The sequence below is a fragment of the Rhinolophus hipposideros genome (assembly GCF_964194185.1).
Source record: "Rhinolophus hipposideros genome assembly, chromosome: 6".
In the NCBI taxonomy this organism is placed as follows: Eukaryota; Metazoa; Chordata; class Mammalia; order Chiroptera; family Rhinolophidae; genus Rhinolophus; species Rhinolophus hipposideros.
In genome coordinates this window covers 90,104,577-90,122,471 of record NC_138052.1, presented here as the reverse complement: position 1 = coordinate 90,122,471, position 17,895 = coordinate 90,104,577, and the positions used below count along the sequence as shown (strand labels likewise).

Genomic DNA, 17,895 nt, shown 5'->3' with positions numbered 1-17,895 from the left:
GCTGACTACAGTGTTTTTTCTAGGCGAAGTGGGCATGGGGTGTTTTACCTTCGGTCCGCTCGGGGGCTTTCCCGCTCTTACTGGTGGTGGCCGTGCTGTTGACGGTCTCCGACGACGTGCTCAGCTTGGTGCTAGGGTCCCGCTTGGGCTTGGGGGGTGGTTGTCTCCGGGAGCCACAGCTGCTGTCATCATCTGTGCCCCCAACCGAGTGCAGAGACTGTGACCTCACGGAAAAGCCACTGGAACAAGGGTGAGGAAGTCTGTCCTGAGGAGCGGGCATGGTCATGAATCCCATGCGGAAATGTTTGCCCACGTAACTTCCTTCGTGGCCTCGCCCTACTTCTGCACCTATGCTGTAAAAGAAAGCAGACGGAAATCCACGGAGATCAATTGAGCCAGGATATGCAAGGCTATGGATAGAAGCATATTTATAATAGGTGATAGTTCCACTTTTAACTTCAGACTGGTGAAGAAACATTTCCATTAGCGTGAAAATACTCTATACTTTTGCACTAAATATCAGACAGAGCAGATAGAACTTTATTATAATCAGGAGTCCTAACAAACACTTCGTTCCAGATATCTTAGTATCCTGGAGCCCAGATGCTCTCCAAATAGTGTCCCAAATCAAAAAAATACAGCACAGCACATTTCATCTTTAATCACTTTCCTTTCCTTTGAGGTAAATCTTAAGAAGTGGCTTAAAAACTAAACAACAATTCCATGACAATGAGCCATAGACTGCCTTCGGGCACATGACTGAGGCCATGTGGGCAGCACTTGAGACTCTCCTTCCCCAGTTGTCAAAATCATCCCCACTTTTACTTGGTTTACATAGTGAGAAAAACAAAACAAACAACAACAACAACAAAAGGAGGTACTGTCACCAAATACAAGGGGAAGAGAGAGAGAGGAAGGAAGGAGAAAGTAAAGAAAGGGAGAAGAGGAGGAGAGGGAGGGAGGGGAAGAAGCAAGGAAGGAAAGAAGGAAGGAAGGAAGGAAGGAAGGAAGGAAGGAAGGAAGGAAGGAAGGAAGGAAGGAAGGAAGGAAGGAAAAAAAGAAGGAAGGCAGGGAAAATGCTTGTTTAAATCAGTGAAGGAATTGTCAGCCCTTTTTCAGTATTCCAGAATCCTTCATTTATACTAGAAACTTAGTTCTACTTATAAGCTAGCCTCACAGAATAGAAGATTGACATCTGATAAGGAGGTGGAGTTAAAATATCATCTGATTCTAGGATAGTTCTAAAAACCTCATAAGTATACAAAGTATTCATAAGTATTCATACTCTGAATTCATAAGTATTCAGAGTATACAAAGTTCCCAAATGTAAGGCTCTTAAATTTTACATAGGAAAGTTTGAACAAAAATGTAAAAACATAAGAAATCTCTCTCAGTTTGAAGCTCAACTAATCATGTAGGAAATGACTCTTAGGCTCTTCTCTATGCCACTAAGTAAGGGTACTCTTTTATGAAGAAAAATGACATGAATGTCAATGTAAATTTTTAAAAGAGATTTTTCTAGAGTTTATCTCTAGTCTCCATTTATGTCTACTCATCAATTAAGGAAACGAAAAAAGGACATTATTAGAAATATGTGACTGATTTTCTTAGACATGTAAAAATGGTAAAAAGTATCTTGTAGTATATGAATTTGGGAAACCTATTGAGTCTACCTGTCCAGATATAAGTTTACTTAGACCTTTTTTTTTTATTATTAACTTTAATTTTATCTGACTGCCTTCATAACTTGTTGGAATTCAAGGTAAGATTTTGCATTTCTCTTTATTGTATCTTTCATGTCATTATTATGTTTGTCATGAATTTATCATTTATGTAGGAACAATAACTGAAAATGAGGTTTGTTTCCCCCCTCTTCAGCTGAGGACTTCTGGCAATTTTATGACCATTGTGGACTGAGCCAGAAAAGATTCAAAAAGAACATGAGACTGATTCCAGTATGTAATTCCAATGACATCTTGCCCCTTAATTAAAAATATGTTTTATATCGAATTCATTTTTTTCTGAATACTTTGAGTCGATACTCCAACACTAGATATACCATCTTTGCAAAACAAAATAAAGGTGGCTGGAAGCTCCATACACTAATTAGAGCAATGGATATCCAGAAGCTTGAATAAAATGAAGGGACAGCTGAGTGGAGGTTTCCACATCATAGAGGTAAGCCTCCTGTCTGTGAGGTGTTTTCATGATTTTTTATGCTTTCAAGAGCATCCATCCAAGCAAACAAACAAACAAACTAGAAGCTTACTCAAATGAAATGATTTGTGAAAAATCAAGAATTTAAGGGAGAATAGAGGTGTACAAGTGGGGGATGGGTATGGTGGAATGGGAAGGTTTCTCTTTGATTTGTAATGATTGTGGCCTTTACCTTCCTCACAGAAGACATTTGATTTAATCTAACTTTGATGTCAACCAGTTTGCATTCTCATGTTGTTTCCTTATTTCTGTTGCCACATCACTGAGCAAAAGGTGCTTTAAGGATTTACTTAGACAGCCCTCTCATTCCCAGTAACATAGTCACATGAGAGGATTAATGCATGTGTTAATGCACCCAGAGATTTATGAGACAGTGACTAGGAATAATTGCATCAGCAATTTCTGTTACTTTTGACCTAAATAGGGCCTGCACCTTTTCCCTAACAGATAATTAGTTTTGCTGTTTCACTTCCAAATTACATTGTTTCAGCATAAAACAATTTTATCTAACCCTCTATGCTTTTGTTCATATATGTATGTGTACACACACACACACACACACACACACACACACTAGCACACTAACACTACTTCCATAGAGTAATTCAGTGTAGGCTTCAATTTATAGCAGGTCTCAGGTACAAGTTTAATTTGACCAGGCTGTAAATGTAGGATGAAGAAATGGGGCTAAGAGAAGTTGGTTACAAAAACCATTGTCCAAGGCAAGGCTAAAGCTAAGCAATAAAATTATGGTACATCTAGATTCAAGTGACCAGAAAAGACAATTAGTCTAAAGCAAACTGAAGATTGTGTAACATAGCATACAACTGATTCCTGAATTTACTATAGGCACACACGGAGTTTTTAAAATGTGCAGACTCCTGGACCCATACTAAGGGCAAGTGCTGAATTGTATCAGTTGAATCAGAATCTCTGATTCTGTAGACAATGAGTTTGTGTTTTTAAAAACTATATCCAGATGTTTCTGATATCTCCAATCCAGAGACCCCGAGGAGAAAAGTTAGAGCCATTAGTGAGCAGATATCTGTTAGGCAGAAACACCGAAGGAGACACAAACATCAGAAAGTGGCACAAAGAAGACTTGCCAAAGACCAGGCAAAGCATCACAGAAAAGAAGAGGGGCAATGTATTAGCTCGTGTTAGGTTATGCTGCAGTAACAAGCAGTCACCAGTTCTTACAGATCTACAACAACAGAGGTTTAATTCTTGCTGGTATTAATTGGGTTAGCTGGGCATGAGCTTCAGCTCTGCTCCACATGTTTTCTTTATTCTCGGATCTAGTCCCTACTGGGATATGTTCTTATGGCAGAGTGAGAAAAAGACTCACTGAACTGCCCAGTGTCTCTTAAAGCTTTCGCTTAGATGTGGCACATAATCTTTCACTCACATTCCACTGGCTAAAACCAGTCTTATGGCCAAGAATGATATTGATGGGGTGGGGATAAATTCTCCTCCAACAGAAAACCACAGCACGTTACAAGGCAATATGTGGGGATGAATAATCCTCTTACAGGCAGAGAACCAAATATTAGTACAGAGGCTGTGGTATATGTCACTGAGGTCTCTTAAAAGAGAAGTTGCCAGGAGGAATGCAGTTAGCTGACAACCAATGAGCGAATGGGGAAATTTGTACTTCTTATCCCCATAATTCTTAGCTCTACAGGGTTAGAGGTCCTTGTCCACAAATGGGTCTCACTTTTTCTAGAAGACACAGCAAGGGTCCCATTGAACAACAAGCTATTGCTGCCTGCTGGGCAATATGAACTCCTTTCATGTGGTGACCAGCAGGCGACAAGATGAATCTCCATTGTAGAAGAGATTATTGACCCCAATCAGCAGGCGGAAAAAGGGCTTCTGTCACACAGTAGGGCAGAGATAAATATATGTGGAACCTATTTTGATACTCTCTTGCCCAATTGTGACTTTAAAAGGTCCCATGCAGCAACCTTGGCCTGAGAAGGTTTTGTTACTAGGGGTTCCAAACTCTTATGAAAGAGGAATTAGTCTAAGCCACTGAGACCAACAGAGGTTCAGGTGGGAGTGAGGTGACTGTAGAACAAATAATGAAGGGAGATAATGAGTATCAACCACAGCCCCCAAAGAAACTGCAGTGATGGGGGCTATAGTTTATCACACTAACTGTTCCCTTGTAAGGTTCCCCTCAGGAAGAGTCCCTAAGGAACTATGAAAGAGTTGTTTCCCAAACTTCTAAGAGAAGAGCATCTGCTGTGCTTAAAAGGTGAATTGTGGCAGCCACCAAAGTATGGGGCTCAGATCTCCAGCAGGAGAGAAACATCTCTAAGGATAGAAGTTAGCTGACAGCCACCAGCTAGAGTCTTCAAATCAGGGGCAGCATTTTGGTCAAGGCACTCTGCCCTGAGAAAGCTTTTAGCCAACAGCCGAGTATGTTGAGGAATGGGATCTGGTTATTTCTGTCCATTGTGGGAGTCCTTTAGGGGCGACCTTTGTGTCTGAGTTCCCCTATCGGGCTGACTGAGACTTTCCCATAGCTATACCACAGTCAGCTCTGAGGCTCTTTTTATCCAATCAGTTTTCCATTCCCCTCTCCTTTCACAGCTGTCAAGCCTGCATCTTGGCTTCAGGCTTGTCCTGCCCCCTTGCTGTCCCAGACATCCTCCTCAAGAGATCTCTCACACTTTTAACCCCATGTAGTTTGGTGTCTGCTTTCTAGAGAGCATGAATTGACATACTTGGGAACAATCACACAATCTATGGTGTTCAGAAACCAAAGAAAAGGGAAGAGAAAGTTTAAAAACAAAGAGACCCCAGAAAGAAGAAATGCCTGTGAAAAGAGGACATTCTCTTGCTTCAAGCTGATCATTTAAATGGTGGTTGGGGAGGGAGGAATGAACTCCACTGTAGGAATACTTGGCTTGAAATGAAAGTTATGTGGGCTGAAGAAAGCAGAGTCTTTTTGCAAGAAGACTCTAACACTCAAGATAGATTAAGCCTGACACATCTCATGTTATAAAAATAAAAATAAGTTATATAATTCTGAATTTAAACAAGTACTTTTTTTTCTCAGAAAATGTAGGCAATGTTGTGAGAGCTTGTGGTGTTGGTTAGTTTTTTCTAGCATAAAACACACAAAATTAAATAATAATAGTATATTGCTTAAATCAGGAAGGTTGTTTTCCCAGAAGTAATTGATAAAATATTTGTAAAGTTCTCCCCCAAACAAGTTATCGACTAATGTTAAGACCTGGGCAACTTTACTCTGGAATCATTGAGTTGTGGGCTCCATCCCAGTTCCATCATTTATCAGCTGTACAACATTCCCTGTTGATCCGTAAGATCACGTCCTTATCTGTTATATAGTAGTACTGTCCTCATGGACTTGTTATCAAGTTTACTGATATACTACATATAAAGCACTTAGCACAGAGTCTAACATATAATATGCAGTCAAAGATTTAACTTTAAAATTCCTACTTTTAAATCCTTTCCTCCTGAATGTTCTTTATGAACTCATCATTTGCATTCTACAGCTATGTCTCTGAGGAGTGGTATATGTGTGGTACCATGTACCCTCAAAACCCCACACGCAGCATCAAAACAAAATCGTACATTTAAATCAAAGTATTGAGATAATCTAGGCAAATATAGCCGTCATGCTCTTAACTTGCAACTCATTTCAGTTTTTCCAAGCATCTGTTGATCAGGACTGACAAGGAAAGTTACAAAACAAGAACTTCAAAACTGCTTCGACATTGCTATTCAACAGAGATTGTTATTTGTCTTACGGTCTGCTTGAAAAATCCATCAGCATTAATGCTGTGGGCCTCTTTCTGAGAACTGTTTCCTTTTAGAGATTAAAATACAACCCCTGAGAAGGGAGAGCTACCAAGGTGAGATCTCATCGCTAAGAGTGACAAGGTCGTAACTTCTGTGTGTGATTTTGAAGCAAACATGCCAATATTTCATAGCAGAGTCTTCCTTGAGAACCACTGGAAAAAACAGAATCTCATTCCATAGATATATCCTCTTTCAAGCATATCCACTAGGAAATTGGAATATAAACTGAAGGATTACCTAGAAGTTTGCTAGCTATGATGGTTTCTTTTTCTGGATCAATTCTGTGAAGCTGAGTTCAAAAATCTATCTGTGACATTGAGGTGGAATTCAGTGTATTTCTACTTTGGCGAACTTCTGAACCACTTGTGATTGTTTTTACTGTTGATTTTTCAAGAAAACGTATAGATCTGCTATTAGGGAAAGGGCACATTTAACCATAAAGTAAACGAGGAAAATCTGAAAGTAAAATGGAGGCTACAGCTGTAAAGGAGATGATGAAATTTGCCAGTGGGTGAGTTGACCACTGTCCTCTGCTAACTATTCAAATCTTTCCTGTCAGGCATTTTACTCTAAATGAATGAAGGAAATCAATATTTAGACTTTATTCATTAAAATTATGACTTTTAAAATTTATTTTGACACTGTTTCCCTCTTGACACTGTTTCTTCCCTTGATCTTCAGATACGCGAGGCCAAACACCAGCGACTCTGTCCTGCCCAGAGAGCCCCCTCCGGCCCACCCCACCAGAGGGACTCCTGTTCCAAACATGCTCCCTTTCTCCCTCAACAGTGGCCTCTTCCAGGTATCATTTCTGGCGAAAGCAATCTAGGCCCTTGAAAAATTACATATGATAGGAGCCAAGAAATCAGTGTGTTATGCCTTTTCCTATTTTGACAGGCAATGTATTTCAACCCAAAGTCAGACTTTAAGAGTTATAATTGATTATATCCACCACATTTTTTTGGTTGATGGAACTCATCCTGCATGTCATCATATCTACACTCATTTCAGCCCCACTGGGGCCTTAATGAGTACAAGTGGCTGTTCACATCCACTCACCTTCAGTTTTGTGAGGGCAGATGTCCTGGCTTCTTGCTCATCATGACAATCACTAGCACATTGGGTGTGCTCAAACATGTTTGTTTCATGAAGGCAAAATAAAGAAAGGACGACCACTTTGGTGAGAGTCAGAGAGAGGGCTTAGTTAGAGAATCTGTGACATTAGTCATGTGTGATTCCCACGGATTCATTCTTCCTACCCTGGGTAATGGAAATTCCTGTGTAGAGACCAACCTCCTTCCTCTCAGTCCAGAGCATTACTCAGACCCAACCAATCAACCATTAGACACGTGGCCACCATGACCATTGCAGGGACCAGCAAATGCCTCAAGTAAATCCAACCAGAGTAAGTGCTGGACACTGTGTGGAAGCCCATACCCCCCATCCCTCTTGCCACCCTGCAGGAAGATTGGGGGGACCAGGTCTGTGTGGCATTGCAGAAGACCTGGATCTAGTTATGCCGGTAGCTAAGTCTATCCTAGGATCCTGCAGTTATGTCAACTACTACATTCCATGTTGTTGAAGCCAAATATATTGGGTTTTCTGACACTTGCTGGAAAAAGTCCTATGAACCAGGGTAACGCAGTAGGTACTAAATAAATGTCATTGGTTGACTTGAGTCAGAAAGTGCAGTTGATACCAGGAAAGGATTAGGAACAGTACAGAGCAGGAAACAAATACAACAAACTAATTATTGCTTTGAGAAGGGCCTTCCTACTTAACACTATAAATAAAAATAATTAACTGCTTTGTATGCTTGTCCCATATATATATTTTTTAATCATGCTGTATACTTTGATGTGGAAACTTGGCTCCAGTTAAATTAAACTGTGTCCATATTTTCTTCCAAATTGTTCACTCACCATTACCCTTCATGGCTTCCCCAAGCCCCAATTGCTCATTCACAGCCATAATCTGTGAATTTCTTTGCCGTAGGCTCAAACATTCATTTTCACCACTTCATATCCTCAATAATATCTATTTTCTACTTTTGTGCTCCTAATATCTTGACTCTCCTAGGTTTTTGTTTTTCATCTTTTAGACATGGATTTCCTGTGTCCAGCTGTTTATTGATTTTTCTTGCATCGTAAGGTCAAGTGTTAAAAGGGGAGTTTTATACACCTTTTTAATAAATGCTGTAATTTACTACTGTAGAAATAGAAAGCAAAAAACAAAGCCACAGAGTTTTAGAAAGCTGTGCCAAAGGGAGGGACCCAGTTTTCATTAGCTCTGGATATTATACTTAAAATTGATATTCTTAAACATTAAATATGTTATTTCTTCTTGCTTATATTTCAACCGTGCGCCCAAATTTTGTACGTATCTCAGAAACAATACGAGATATGTAATCAACCATTGACTAGCAACTTAAACTTAGGTAGGAGGCACATACTTTCTGAGCCACAGTTACCTTTATAAAATGAGGGGAAATACTTCTCAGGTTGTTATAAGAAATTAAAATAAGATACAAAATTTCAAAAGCACCTAGTAAAGTGGCCAGTAGAAGTAAAAGCTAGACAAAAATAATTTATCTTCCCTACCTTCCTGCTTTGCCAGGAAACTCTCTGTCAATTTTCAACTTTCTCTTCCCGGTTACAAAATAGACATTTTAATGTTTCCACCCTATGGTATTGTAAAGCAGAATATTCTGACAATGTACATGCATTTTGTTTATTTCTGTAAGAGGGCTTTGACAGTAATTATCAGGCAATATACTTCCAAATCCAAATAGGGGGAGGGAAATATCTTCCTGGAAAGTTAAGGAAAAGGAGCAAAACTAAATAATTTGGTTTTTTTCTTCCATAATTATTAGGTATAGTATAGAGTTAGTCAAATCAATTGAATGAACTTTATGGTTATTTCTGACAATACCCCATGATAATTCAAAATTTTTATGAACGTTAGGGCTCAGAGTGACCATGACTAAGGAGTTATGTTTCAAAAACAAATGTGCAATTATTTATCACAAAGTGCTTATCTCTGAGAGTTTAAGGTGGATATTACTCCCCATTAATTTGATGCTTAGTCATAACAATAAAGCGGGGGAGGGAGGTTAGAATGGGGAGTTGAGAGATTTTATGTTTTAACCTTTGTCAAAATTCGTTTTATTCACTTCTGAAGTTCTAAAGAGGCAGGACTGAAACATACTGCTTATTAAAGCCAGAATACATTCTATGGAACACTTTTAAGAGACTTATTTTTGCTTGAAACATGACAAGTGCATTTAAGATTAACATATGTTATTATCTATGGTACTCTGGAGTCTAAAATTAAAACATTCCTTATTCTGTACATAAATAAGACATTTCTACTCCTTGAAGTGTCATGGCTTGAAGAAGAGAGGGTATATGGAAAGTTCAAATCAAGTCATGATATTCAGATTCCACTTAGGATATAGTTTACAGAAGTTCACATTGTGGGAGATCTTTTCCAAAAACTCAACCAAAGAAGGGGAGGCTCTGGAAAATGTACTTTATTTGTGTCTTCAAAACTGACGTAAGCTTTGAATATGGTTTGAGAAGTTGCCAAGTTTTTACAAATGAGTTTAGCTAACCATATGCGGCTCCCTTTTTCCACCTAGAAGTCGAAGCTAGAAATACAGAATGGTAACATATAATGACTTTGAACTTCCTGAGCAGAAGGGGCTAACAATATCAGTTTAAAGTATAGGAATGGGTTTGGCTTTCTAAAGGTATAATGTTTATGGCGGAAGAAACAACTTTCTGTCAAGGCATTTAATTTATCTACTCACTATTTATTCACAGATATCTGAGTATCTACTCTTTGTCAGTTAGTGACCAAGACACAGTGGTCGGTGTCCTCAGGTGACCACAGGCTATTGAACCAGCATGACTTCTGTACCCTGTGGTCAGATGTTCACTCAGAGGAAGTCTCCAGCAGGTGCAGTGGGGCCCTATCCAGGCTGAGGGTCTGGGAAGTCCCATGGGAGGAAGTGGCTTTTCAGCTGTTGCAGAGCATGAGTAAGACTTAATCAGATAAGGGAGAGAATTGAAGAGAATTTGTTACTGACAGTTGAGATCTAGAGAAACTGAGAAATTACAGAGAGATATTTGGGCGGAATTTGATGGGACCTTGTTTGTCTTGGATTTCCAATGGTTGGAACAATCTTTAGCTCAAAAAGGGTACCTGATAAGTATTTATTAATTCAATGAATGGAGAAATGTATGATTGGAAGTAGTTCAGAAATAACTCCCAGGTTTCTTAAGCACCAGATGAACAATTTTGATAGTTAATAATATTCTGTTCCATTTCCCATTTCCTTCATTTGCCATTTTCTTAATTTATGAGGACGGAGAAAGGAAAATTCTGTGAATACTCATACACTCTTAATTCTCATCCTTGTTATAAGAATCTGAATGCAGGGATCAGCTTACTCCCTCCTCTGCATCTCCACTGGCTGGCTTTGGTTTCGGTGCTCATTATTTCTTGGCTAAATTAATGCAATTGCCTCTTAGCTGATATTTTCCCACAGTGCTGCCAGATTTATCCTTGTAAATGCAGATTTGCTCATGTCACTCGCTAAATTAAAACACTTGGAAAGCTTTTCCATTTTTTCAGACTAAAAACCCAAACTTATGTGACATACAAGGTTTTTTAAGATTTGAATCTTATACCAAGTCTCATCTATAATATGTTCCCTCTTTGACCTTTAGATCCTTCTATTATAAAACGTTCCCACCTTAACTTTGCTCCAGATCGTTGATTCTAAAGTCAAGTCCAAGACTGACCAGATGCCAAGTGCGGCCATGAGTCTTGAGGATATAGACAGGATGAGTCATGACCTCAGCCAGTAGTCATGCTGTCCTCTCTGCCTGAACTAAATCATTCCTTTAGCTAAATCATATTTTAGGACCTAATTCAGATGTGTTTTTCTTGAGGAACACTTCCATGAGCAGCCAGGCTTTCTCAGGGCTGAACCCAGTGCCCCACCTCTAGGCTGTTGTAAGGCTCTGTGCTTCTCCATATTAAAACATCTCCTTTAGGGAACTCTGCAGCTGTCATCTGTGAGTTGGTCTCCTCTACTGGTCAGATCCCAGAAATATTTTGCAGTTTAAAGAGTTATGGGGGTGAAAAAAATACACTTAAGAAAGATCAGGAAATTCTAGGCATGCATTCATAGAATCATTGTAAAAAAAATGAGTTATCCATGAAAAAAATACACTGCAATGTTATCTTCTATGTCAAGCCAAAATCATCCAAGGTCTTTCCGAATAATATTTTTAAATTATATGAATGCAACTTAAGGTTACCCTCCATAAAAGGTTAGATAATTCTATACTTACAAATGTACACACATAAAAATGACTATTTCAAAGCTTTAAGACACATCAGTTTTGGTAAACCCAAGTCCTTCAGTAGAGCACATTAAGGTCTTTTTCACTGAGAAGATTGTTGTTCTCTAAGGAGCTGTCCCTTTGTCCCTTTCTCCTCTCCAGCTCTGAATTTTTACACATCTTTATCTATCTACTCTTTCTCTGATTTTCTGATTTGATCTGTCACCCTGATTTTCTGACATACATCAATTCTTCCTCTTTAATGGCTTATTCTCATCAGCAGCCTAAAACACTATAAACCATTCCAGGACCCTCTTTCTTCAGAAACACTTTTTCTCAAATACTTGTGAGCTCCTACCCTATTCCTCTCATTCTTCATTTCTTCCTTCTTTTCACTCTGCCTCTCTCCTTCCCTTCCTTCTTCCATTTTTTCTTCCTTCTTTCCTTCCTTCCTTCTCCCTCATTCACTTATTAAATCATTCATTCATCTTTAATTCACAAATACTTATTTAGCATATATTTTGTGCCTAAAGCTCTTTGAGGTGAACTTTTAAATCAGGTGTGAAATTCTCATAAGTCTGGTCTTTTTGTGACTGGTCCACAAATCACACCCTCTCTATCTGTTGTTTCTGACTTCTACCACCAAGATGTCTACTAAAATGGTTCTTTAAAAGTCACTTTTCCTTGCTAATTCCATAATCTAGGAGGTTTGCTCTCTTTTCTGTCTAGATTCTTCTTCATCTCTTTAGAGATGTTTTCTCTCTTCTAGACCACAGCGTCTTTCTGGAATGTCCAATTTTCCTTGGTTTCCCTGATATTGTTCTCTCCTATTTTTCATCTTTCTGATTGTTCCTACCTGGTATCTTCACTGACTTCTCTTCTTGACCTTCATGCTTCAGTATAGGCCAAGGTTGTTTCTACTACTCTCCTTTCTCTGTACTTGGCCTAGAAAAACATCAAAATTTAAGACTTCAAGGCTTTATCTTATTTACATGACTTCTCAAGCTAATATTCTACTTTCCTCTGCATTCTGAGACATACATTTGCCCTCCCAGCAAAATTCTAGATATTTCCAAATGGACGTTTCTTTGGCACTCGAGGTCAATATGTTCCCAAACAAACTCAGCATCGTCTCCTATTTTTCTCTATTGAACCTTTGTCTTGAAGAAGATCATCACTGTCTCAGTCACAGAGAAAAAACAACAAAACAAAACAAAACCAAAAAACACTTCCAAATAATTTGACATCAATATTCTTGCTATCCACTCATTCAACTGGTTAACAGAGTCTTCCTCTTCTCCCTGGATCTCACATCTGTCTCCTATTTTCCAAACCATCTACAAGGCTTTACTAACTTTTTGGTCTTGGCTACTAAATGATATCTTACTTGGATTCTCTGTTTTAATGTTCTCCTACACTGCACATTAACCTGAAGAAATAGTCCTAAAAAGGAAATAGGATTACTTCATTCCCCTTTTTTAGAGTCTTCAGGATTACCCAAAATAGAGTCCAATTCCTCTGTAAGGCAATTGAGGCTTTGTATGATGTGGCCCAACTTCCTTTCCAGTCTTGTCATATTACCCACTCACTCAATTCTGTCCCACTGGGATAAACTTCCTCTTCAAACTACATCTCCATTAAAAAAACAAACAAACAAACAAACACTTCAAATTCACTTAAATTGAATGTTAATTCCTCCCTGAATCTTTCATCAATATTCTCTCTTTTCTCTGGCTTGAATTTCTTTTGTATTATTATTATTTCTTTTACATTCTGCCTTATATTATAGCTATATATTCAAACATGAGATTCTAGATTTTTTGAGGAGAGGGATTAAATTTTGTACATTCCTTTATCTACCATGGAAGCGGGTATGCTTCTTTGAGCAAGAAAAGAAAAGTAACATGTAAATGTTTAACGATTTAAATTAAATTTAGACATTAATTAAAATGAATATATAATTAATTATTATAACTCATTATTTCCAGGTATATCAAATTAAAGGGATATAACTGTGTAGAATGTTGCTTCACGAAAATAAATCTGGAAGCTGATTTTTTTTTTTTTTAAGAAGTTTGGCTTGGAAGGAAGTGAAGAAATAAAGTGAAATATAGAGAATAAGATTTCTGTCACCCAGAAATCCCCAACCCCTTAAGAGAACTGAACTCAAGACCCACAATTGTATAGTCAAGTCACTTTTTTTTTCCAGGAAGTACCTGCAAAATGGAAAAACATCTATAATCTGTGAATCTACAGATAAAGACACTATTAACCTACACACACATGCGCGGGTGCAGAGCACACACACACTATTTGAAAGATTTCTATTAAAAATATAGCTAACATACAATATTATATTAGTTTCAGGTGTGTACCATAGTTATTCAACATTTACATACATAAAGAAGTAATCACCACGATAAATCCAGCAACCACCTAACACTGTACCACAGTATCTCAATATTATTCACTATATTCCCTATGCTGTACATTACATCCCCTTATGTTTTGTTTTGTATCTGGAAATTTCGAACTCTTATTCCCCTTTTTAATTTTGTTTTCCGTCACAGTTGACATTCAATATTATTTTGTATTAATTTCAGGTGTATAGCATAGATGAACCTGGAGAGTATTGTGCTAAGTATTTCAGACAGAGAAAGATAGATGCAATGTGATTTAGCTTATATGTGGAATACACAAAACAAAAACAAACACAACAGAAACAAACTTATACAGCAAACATTTTGATGGTTGCCAGATGGGAGAGGGATTGTGGGAGCAGTGTGACAAAAGGGAGGGATTAAGAAGTACATATTGGTTGTTATACAGTAGTCATGGGGATGTAGGATATAACATAAGGGACATGGTCAATAATATGATAATAACTATGTATGGTTCACACACACTTTTATCCACCGTACTTAGGAGATTCCGTGTCTAGCTCTGCTCCTAAATCATTGTGTGACCACTAGAGATTTCATTTCCAAATAGATTCATTTATCAAATAGGGTGGTAATACCTTACCCAATGATCCCTCAGGATACTTGTGGCTTAAAATGAGATAAACAAGTTTATATTCATGAATTGTTTTCCTGTTTAACAACAACAACAACATTTCCTAAATCTTTCTGTTGAACACACTGCCTTGGGAAACTGATGAAGTTTAGAATTATACCCTTTGACATTTTTTAAAGTCTATTTTTTTTAAAAAAAGAAAAGCATTACTGCAGTTCTAAAAACCATCTTTCCATGCCTTATCCACATAATCAAGGTGACATGTAAATGCGAATCACCAGAGATACTGCTTACGAACCAAACATTAGGCATAGATACATTAGTTACTTAAATGGAGTGGCCAGTGAGCTCTTCTTATGCACATCACGTTGCACAGCAGTTTAAAGCACCCAAATGTAATAACATGATAGTTTGACATATAGATGCCATGGACTGCCTACGCGCAGGCCAGAAGCCTGGCCCCTGTTTTTCTAGAATATCTTTCCCGGAACAGCTCACTTTCCTTGATTGGTTTCCTTCAGAAAAGATAATTGAATCTAATGCTCTGTGTCAATGTAAGCTCTTGGATTACTCGCTTTATGGCTTTATGGCGCAGCCTCTAGGGCCTTGAGAGTCCAGTGTTAAAATGTGCCTGTGATCAAACCTCATCCTCTCCTACACATCTTTATTCACAACAAATTAGACGCTATAATCACCACATATTGCAATATGCCCACAGTGCATCTTAAAATAAAAATAAACAATTTCCCCATTATAATGAGTGCAGTATCTAAGTTGGCCTCATTACAATATTTGTCATTCGTTGTTTGTTGCATGTGACAGCACAGGGAGCCTATGCTGTACAATAGTGAAATACATACACCCCTCAGGGTGTACAGTGTAATGCAGAGCACATTTAAATTTAAGATCTACCCTATGGAAATAAACCATTCTTACGCATGCCAAAGGGGACCAGGGAAATGTGACTTCATGGCTGCCTCACTGAAAAGGGAGCTTCTTATTTACTGAAGAATCGTTCAATTTAAGGAGGACAATTAACTTAATGATTATTTGGCAAAGGTTGTTTTTCATTTGTTTGTTTTTTCATTTATAACTGTCATTTGTGGGCATCTGTTCCAATTTTCTCTTAAAGAGTTTGTAAGCTTTGGAAATACAGGATTTGAATCCTGATTGGAATCTCCAAAAGAGATTTTATTGCAATTCATTTCGTTTTAAAAATAGAGGATGAAACATTGCAAGTTTTAGGTAATTTTAGGAATACTATTCAGGCACAGTATTAACTACAAACACATTCCCTGGACACTTAATTTCTTGAAATCTTCTCCTCAGAGATGTCTCTTATCTTCCTGTCTCAGCCACCACCCTCAGAAACGTGGGGCTTCTGATTAGTAATAACTTCAACCTCTCCATAACCTCAATTTTAAGTATCTGTATCACTGACTACCAACATTTGTCTTTCCAGTTCACTACCTCTGTTTGCTTCACCTTAAGTCTCCTCTGATACTTTTTGGGAACCTCCTATCCTGTTGTCTTGCAACCTTCACTGCATTCCTACTCAACTGCTGTAAATCTTGTCTTTCTGTGTGCAGCTTACATTTTATGCTCAATCTTTATGATCACCCCCTCCATACACCCTCAACACCCTGTCCTTATGTGCAGTGGTAACGTGATGAGCATGGATATGTCCAATGTGGAGGTCACGATCAGCAAACTCAGGGTAACAGCAGGAGAGGCTGTCATCGTCACATGCACAGACGACCTCAGGCAACAAACCAGATTTGGTCTGCAGCCTTCTGCTGTCATCTTTCTGCCCCAGCATTACCCGATGAGCTACTGAAGTTCCATTGAAGGGAACACGCCTTTGCTCAAATGCCCCCAACAGCATTTGATTTTAAAATATTTAAAAATGTGACACCATATATATTCAATCATATCTTCTGCTGCTATACTCATTAATATCCATTCTCTGCTAATGACCTCCACCAAAAACATAGATACCAATTAATTACTACATATCCAAATATATGTCCAATTAATTAATTAAACCTGTAATTATTGAAGACCTATCTGTGCTAAATAGTGTGGTTGGCCCTAGTCATTCAACAGAGAGCAAGATATTTATCTCCCCGAAACTTAAAGACGAGGAGTGGAGATAGGAGATTAAGACTGATACTCTGAAGAAAATAGAGTGATGTGAAAGAGAGAAATAGGGAGGACCTCCTTCAGATGAGGGGATGAGTGAATAATTCATTTTCTGTAGAACGTATTCATTCCATTTCATCAAATTGTACTTGTGCTTTAAAGTCCAACATCAATGCATTCTCCAACAGGAATCAATCTATTCTCACTAGTAGCTGATTCCTCTAAACTTTTCTGCTTCCTAAACCTGCAAAAGGGCAAATAGAACAGATCTTTTTTTTTTTTTCCAATTTAACTCATACATTTAATTTTTTGTTCCCAAATAAAGTAAAAGTTACTGAAGTGGGGAGGGAATCAATGCTGTTTCTTATGTTTGTTTTTAATCACCACAGGCCCTACTGTAGTCCTGAACATTTAGAAGACTGTTTTAACAGGAAAATTAATCTATGAATATGTCCTCATAACATATCAAAATAAGCACATGTGTAAACTTTATGCAACGAACGAGTTACACAAGTACTATTACTTTAATTCTGCACGATAAACAAATGAAGTATTTTGAAAAATCTTTGGCCAAATTTAAAGTTTTGATAAAATAAATGCATTGCTTTTGGTTGGAATTACTAGTTTTCACTATAAATAGTATAAGAAAAACAGACATAAACAAGTTTCAGGGTTTTCTTTTGTTGTACAGTTGACATTTTTGTGAAATCCAGGCAAACAAGACCTTCCCATAAAGATGGATGTAAAAATGCAATCATTATATACACACGTTCTTGTGCAGAAATCAGTCTAGTCTCTCTCTTCTTCCCACTCCACCTCAATTCCCAAAGCATCCCTAAAAGGGATGTAAATAACATTCCCCCCAGAAGATACCACCAAGTCCAGAAAAAACACAAAACAACAAATCATACCTTGACAAATACATGTGGAAGGCCTATTTGCAAAGCATTTCTTTCAAACCTCTTTCACCATCTGTAGGGCCCAGTTTTCTGGAAGAAATAGAATTTCTTATCTTGATATCTGGTATCTTCCTTCACAAGCCACAGCAGGCTATGGGTCAGAAATGAATGGCTAACTGGAACAAGAAGGTGAATCCAGCAGAACAGGTCACCTCGGAGTAAAGCATTAGTGACTGAACCTACACAGCAGACAGGATTTGATGTGACTAAATGCATGATGGCAACAGATTCATTCTTGCCTTTTGAAGTCATCCTCGAGCAAATAATTACTTCCCATTTCTCTGCAGAGATATAGAGACGATTCACAGTAAATCAGATGACGGAAACTTTGGTTCACATCCAGTTTTGCGGGGAGACACAGTCCTTGAGTA

The 17,895-nt window shown here is 38.1% G+C and overlaps 1 protein-coding gene across 2 annotated transcripts in view; it reads right to left on the bottom strand.

Annotated features, from left to right (window-relative positions):
• NYAP2 (neuronal tyrosine-phosphorylated phosphoinositide-3-kinase adaptor 2) overlaps positions 1–17,895 on the bottom strand; it is a 250,148-nt gene that overhangs the window by 146,423 nt on the left and 85,830 nt on the right. For both annotated transcript variants that reach the window (XM_081052852.1, XM_081052851.1), the window contains one exon: positions 49–353. In XM_081052852.1, the coding sequence (XP_080908978.1) occupies positions 49–353 (305 nt within the window). The remainder of the gene's footprint in view (positions 1–48; positions 354–17,895) is intronic.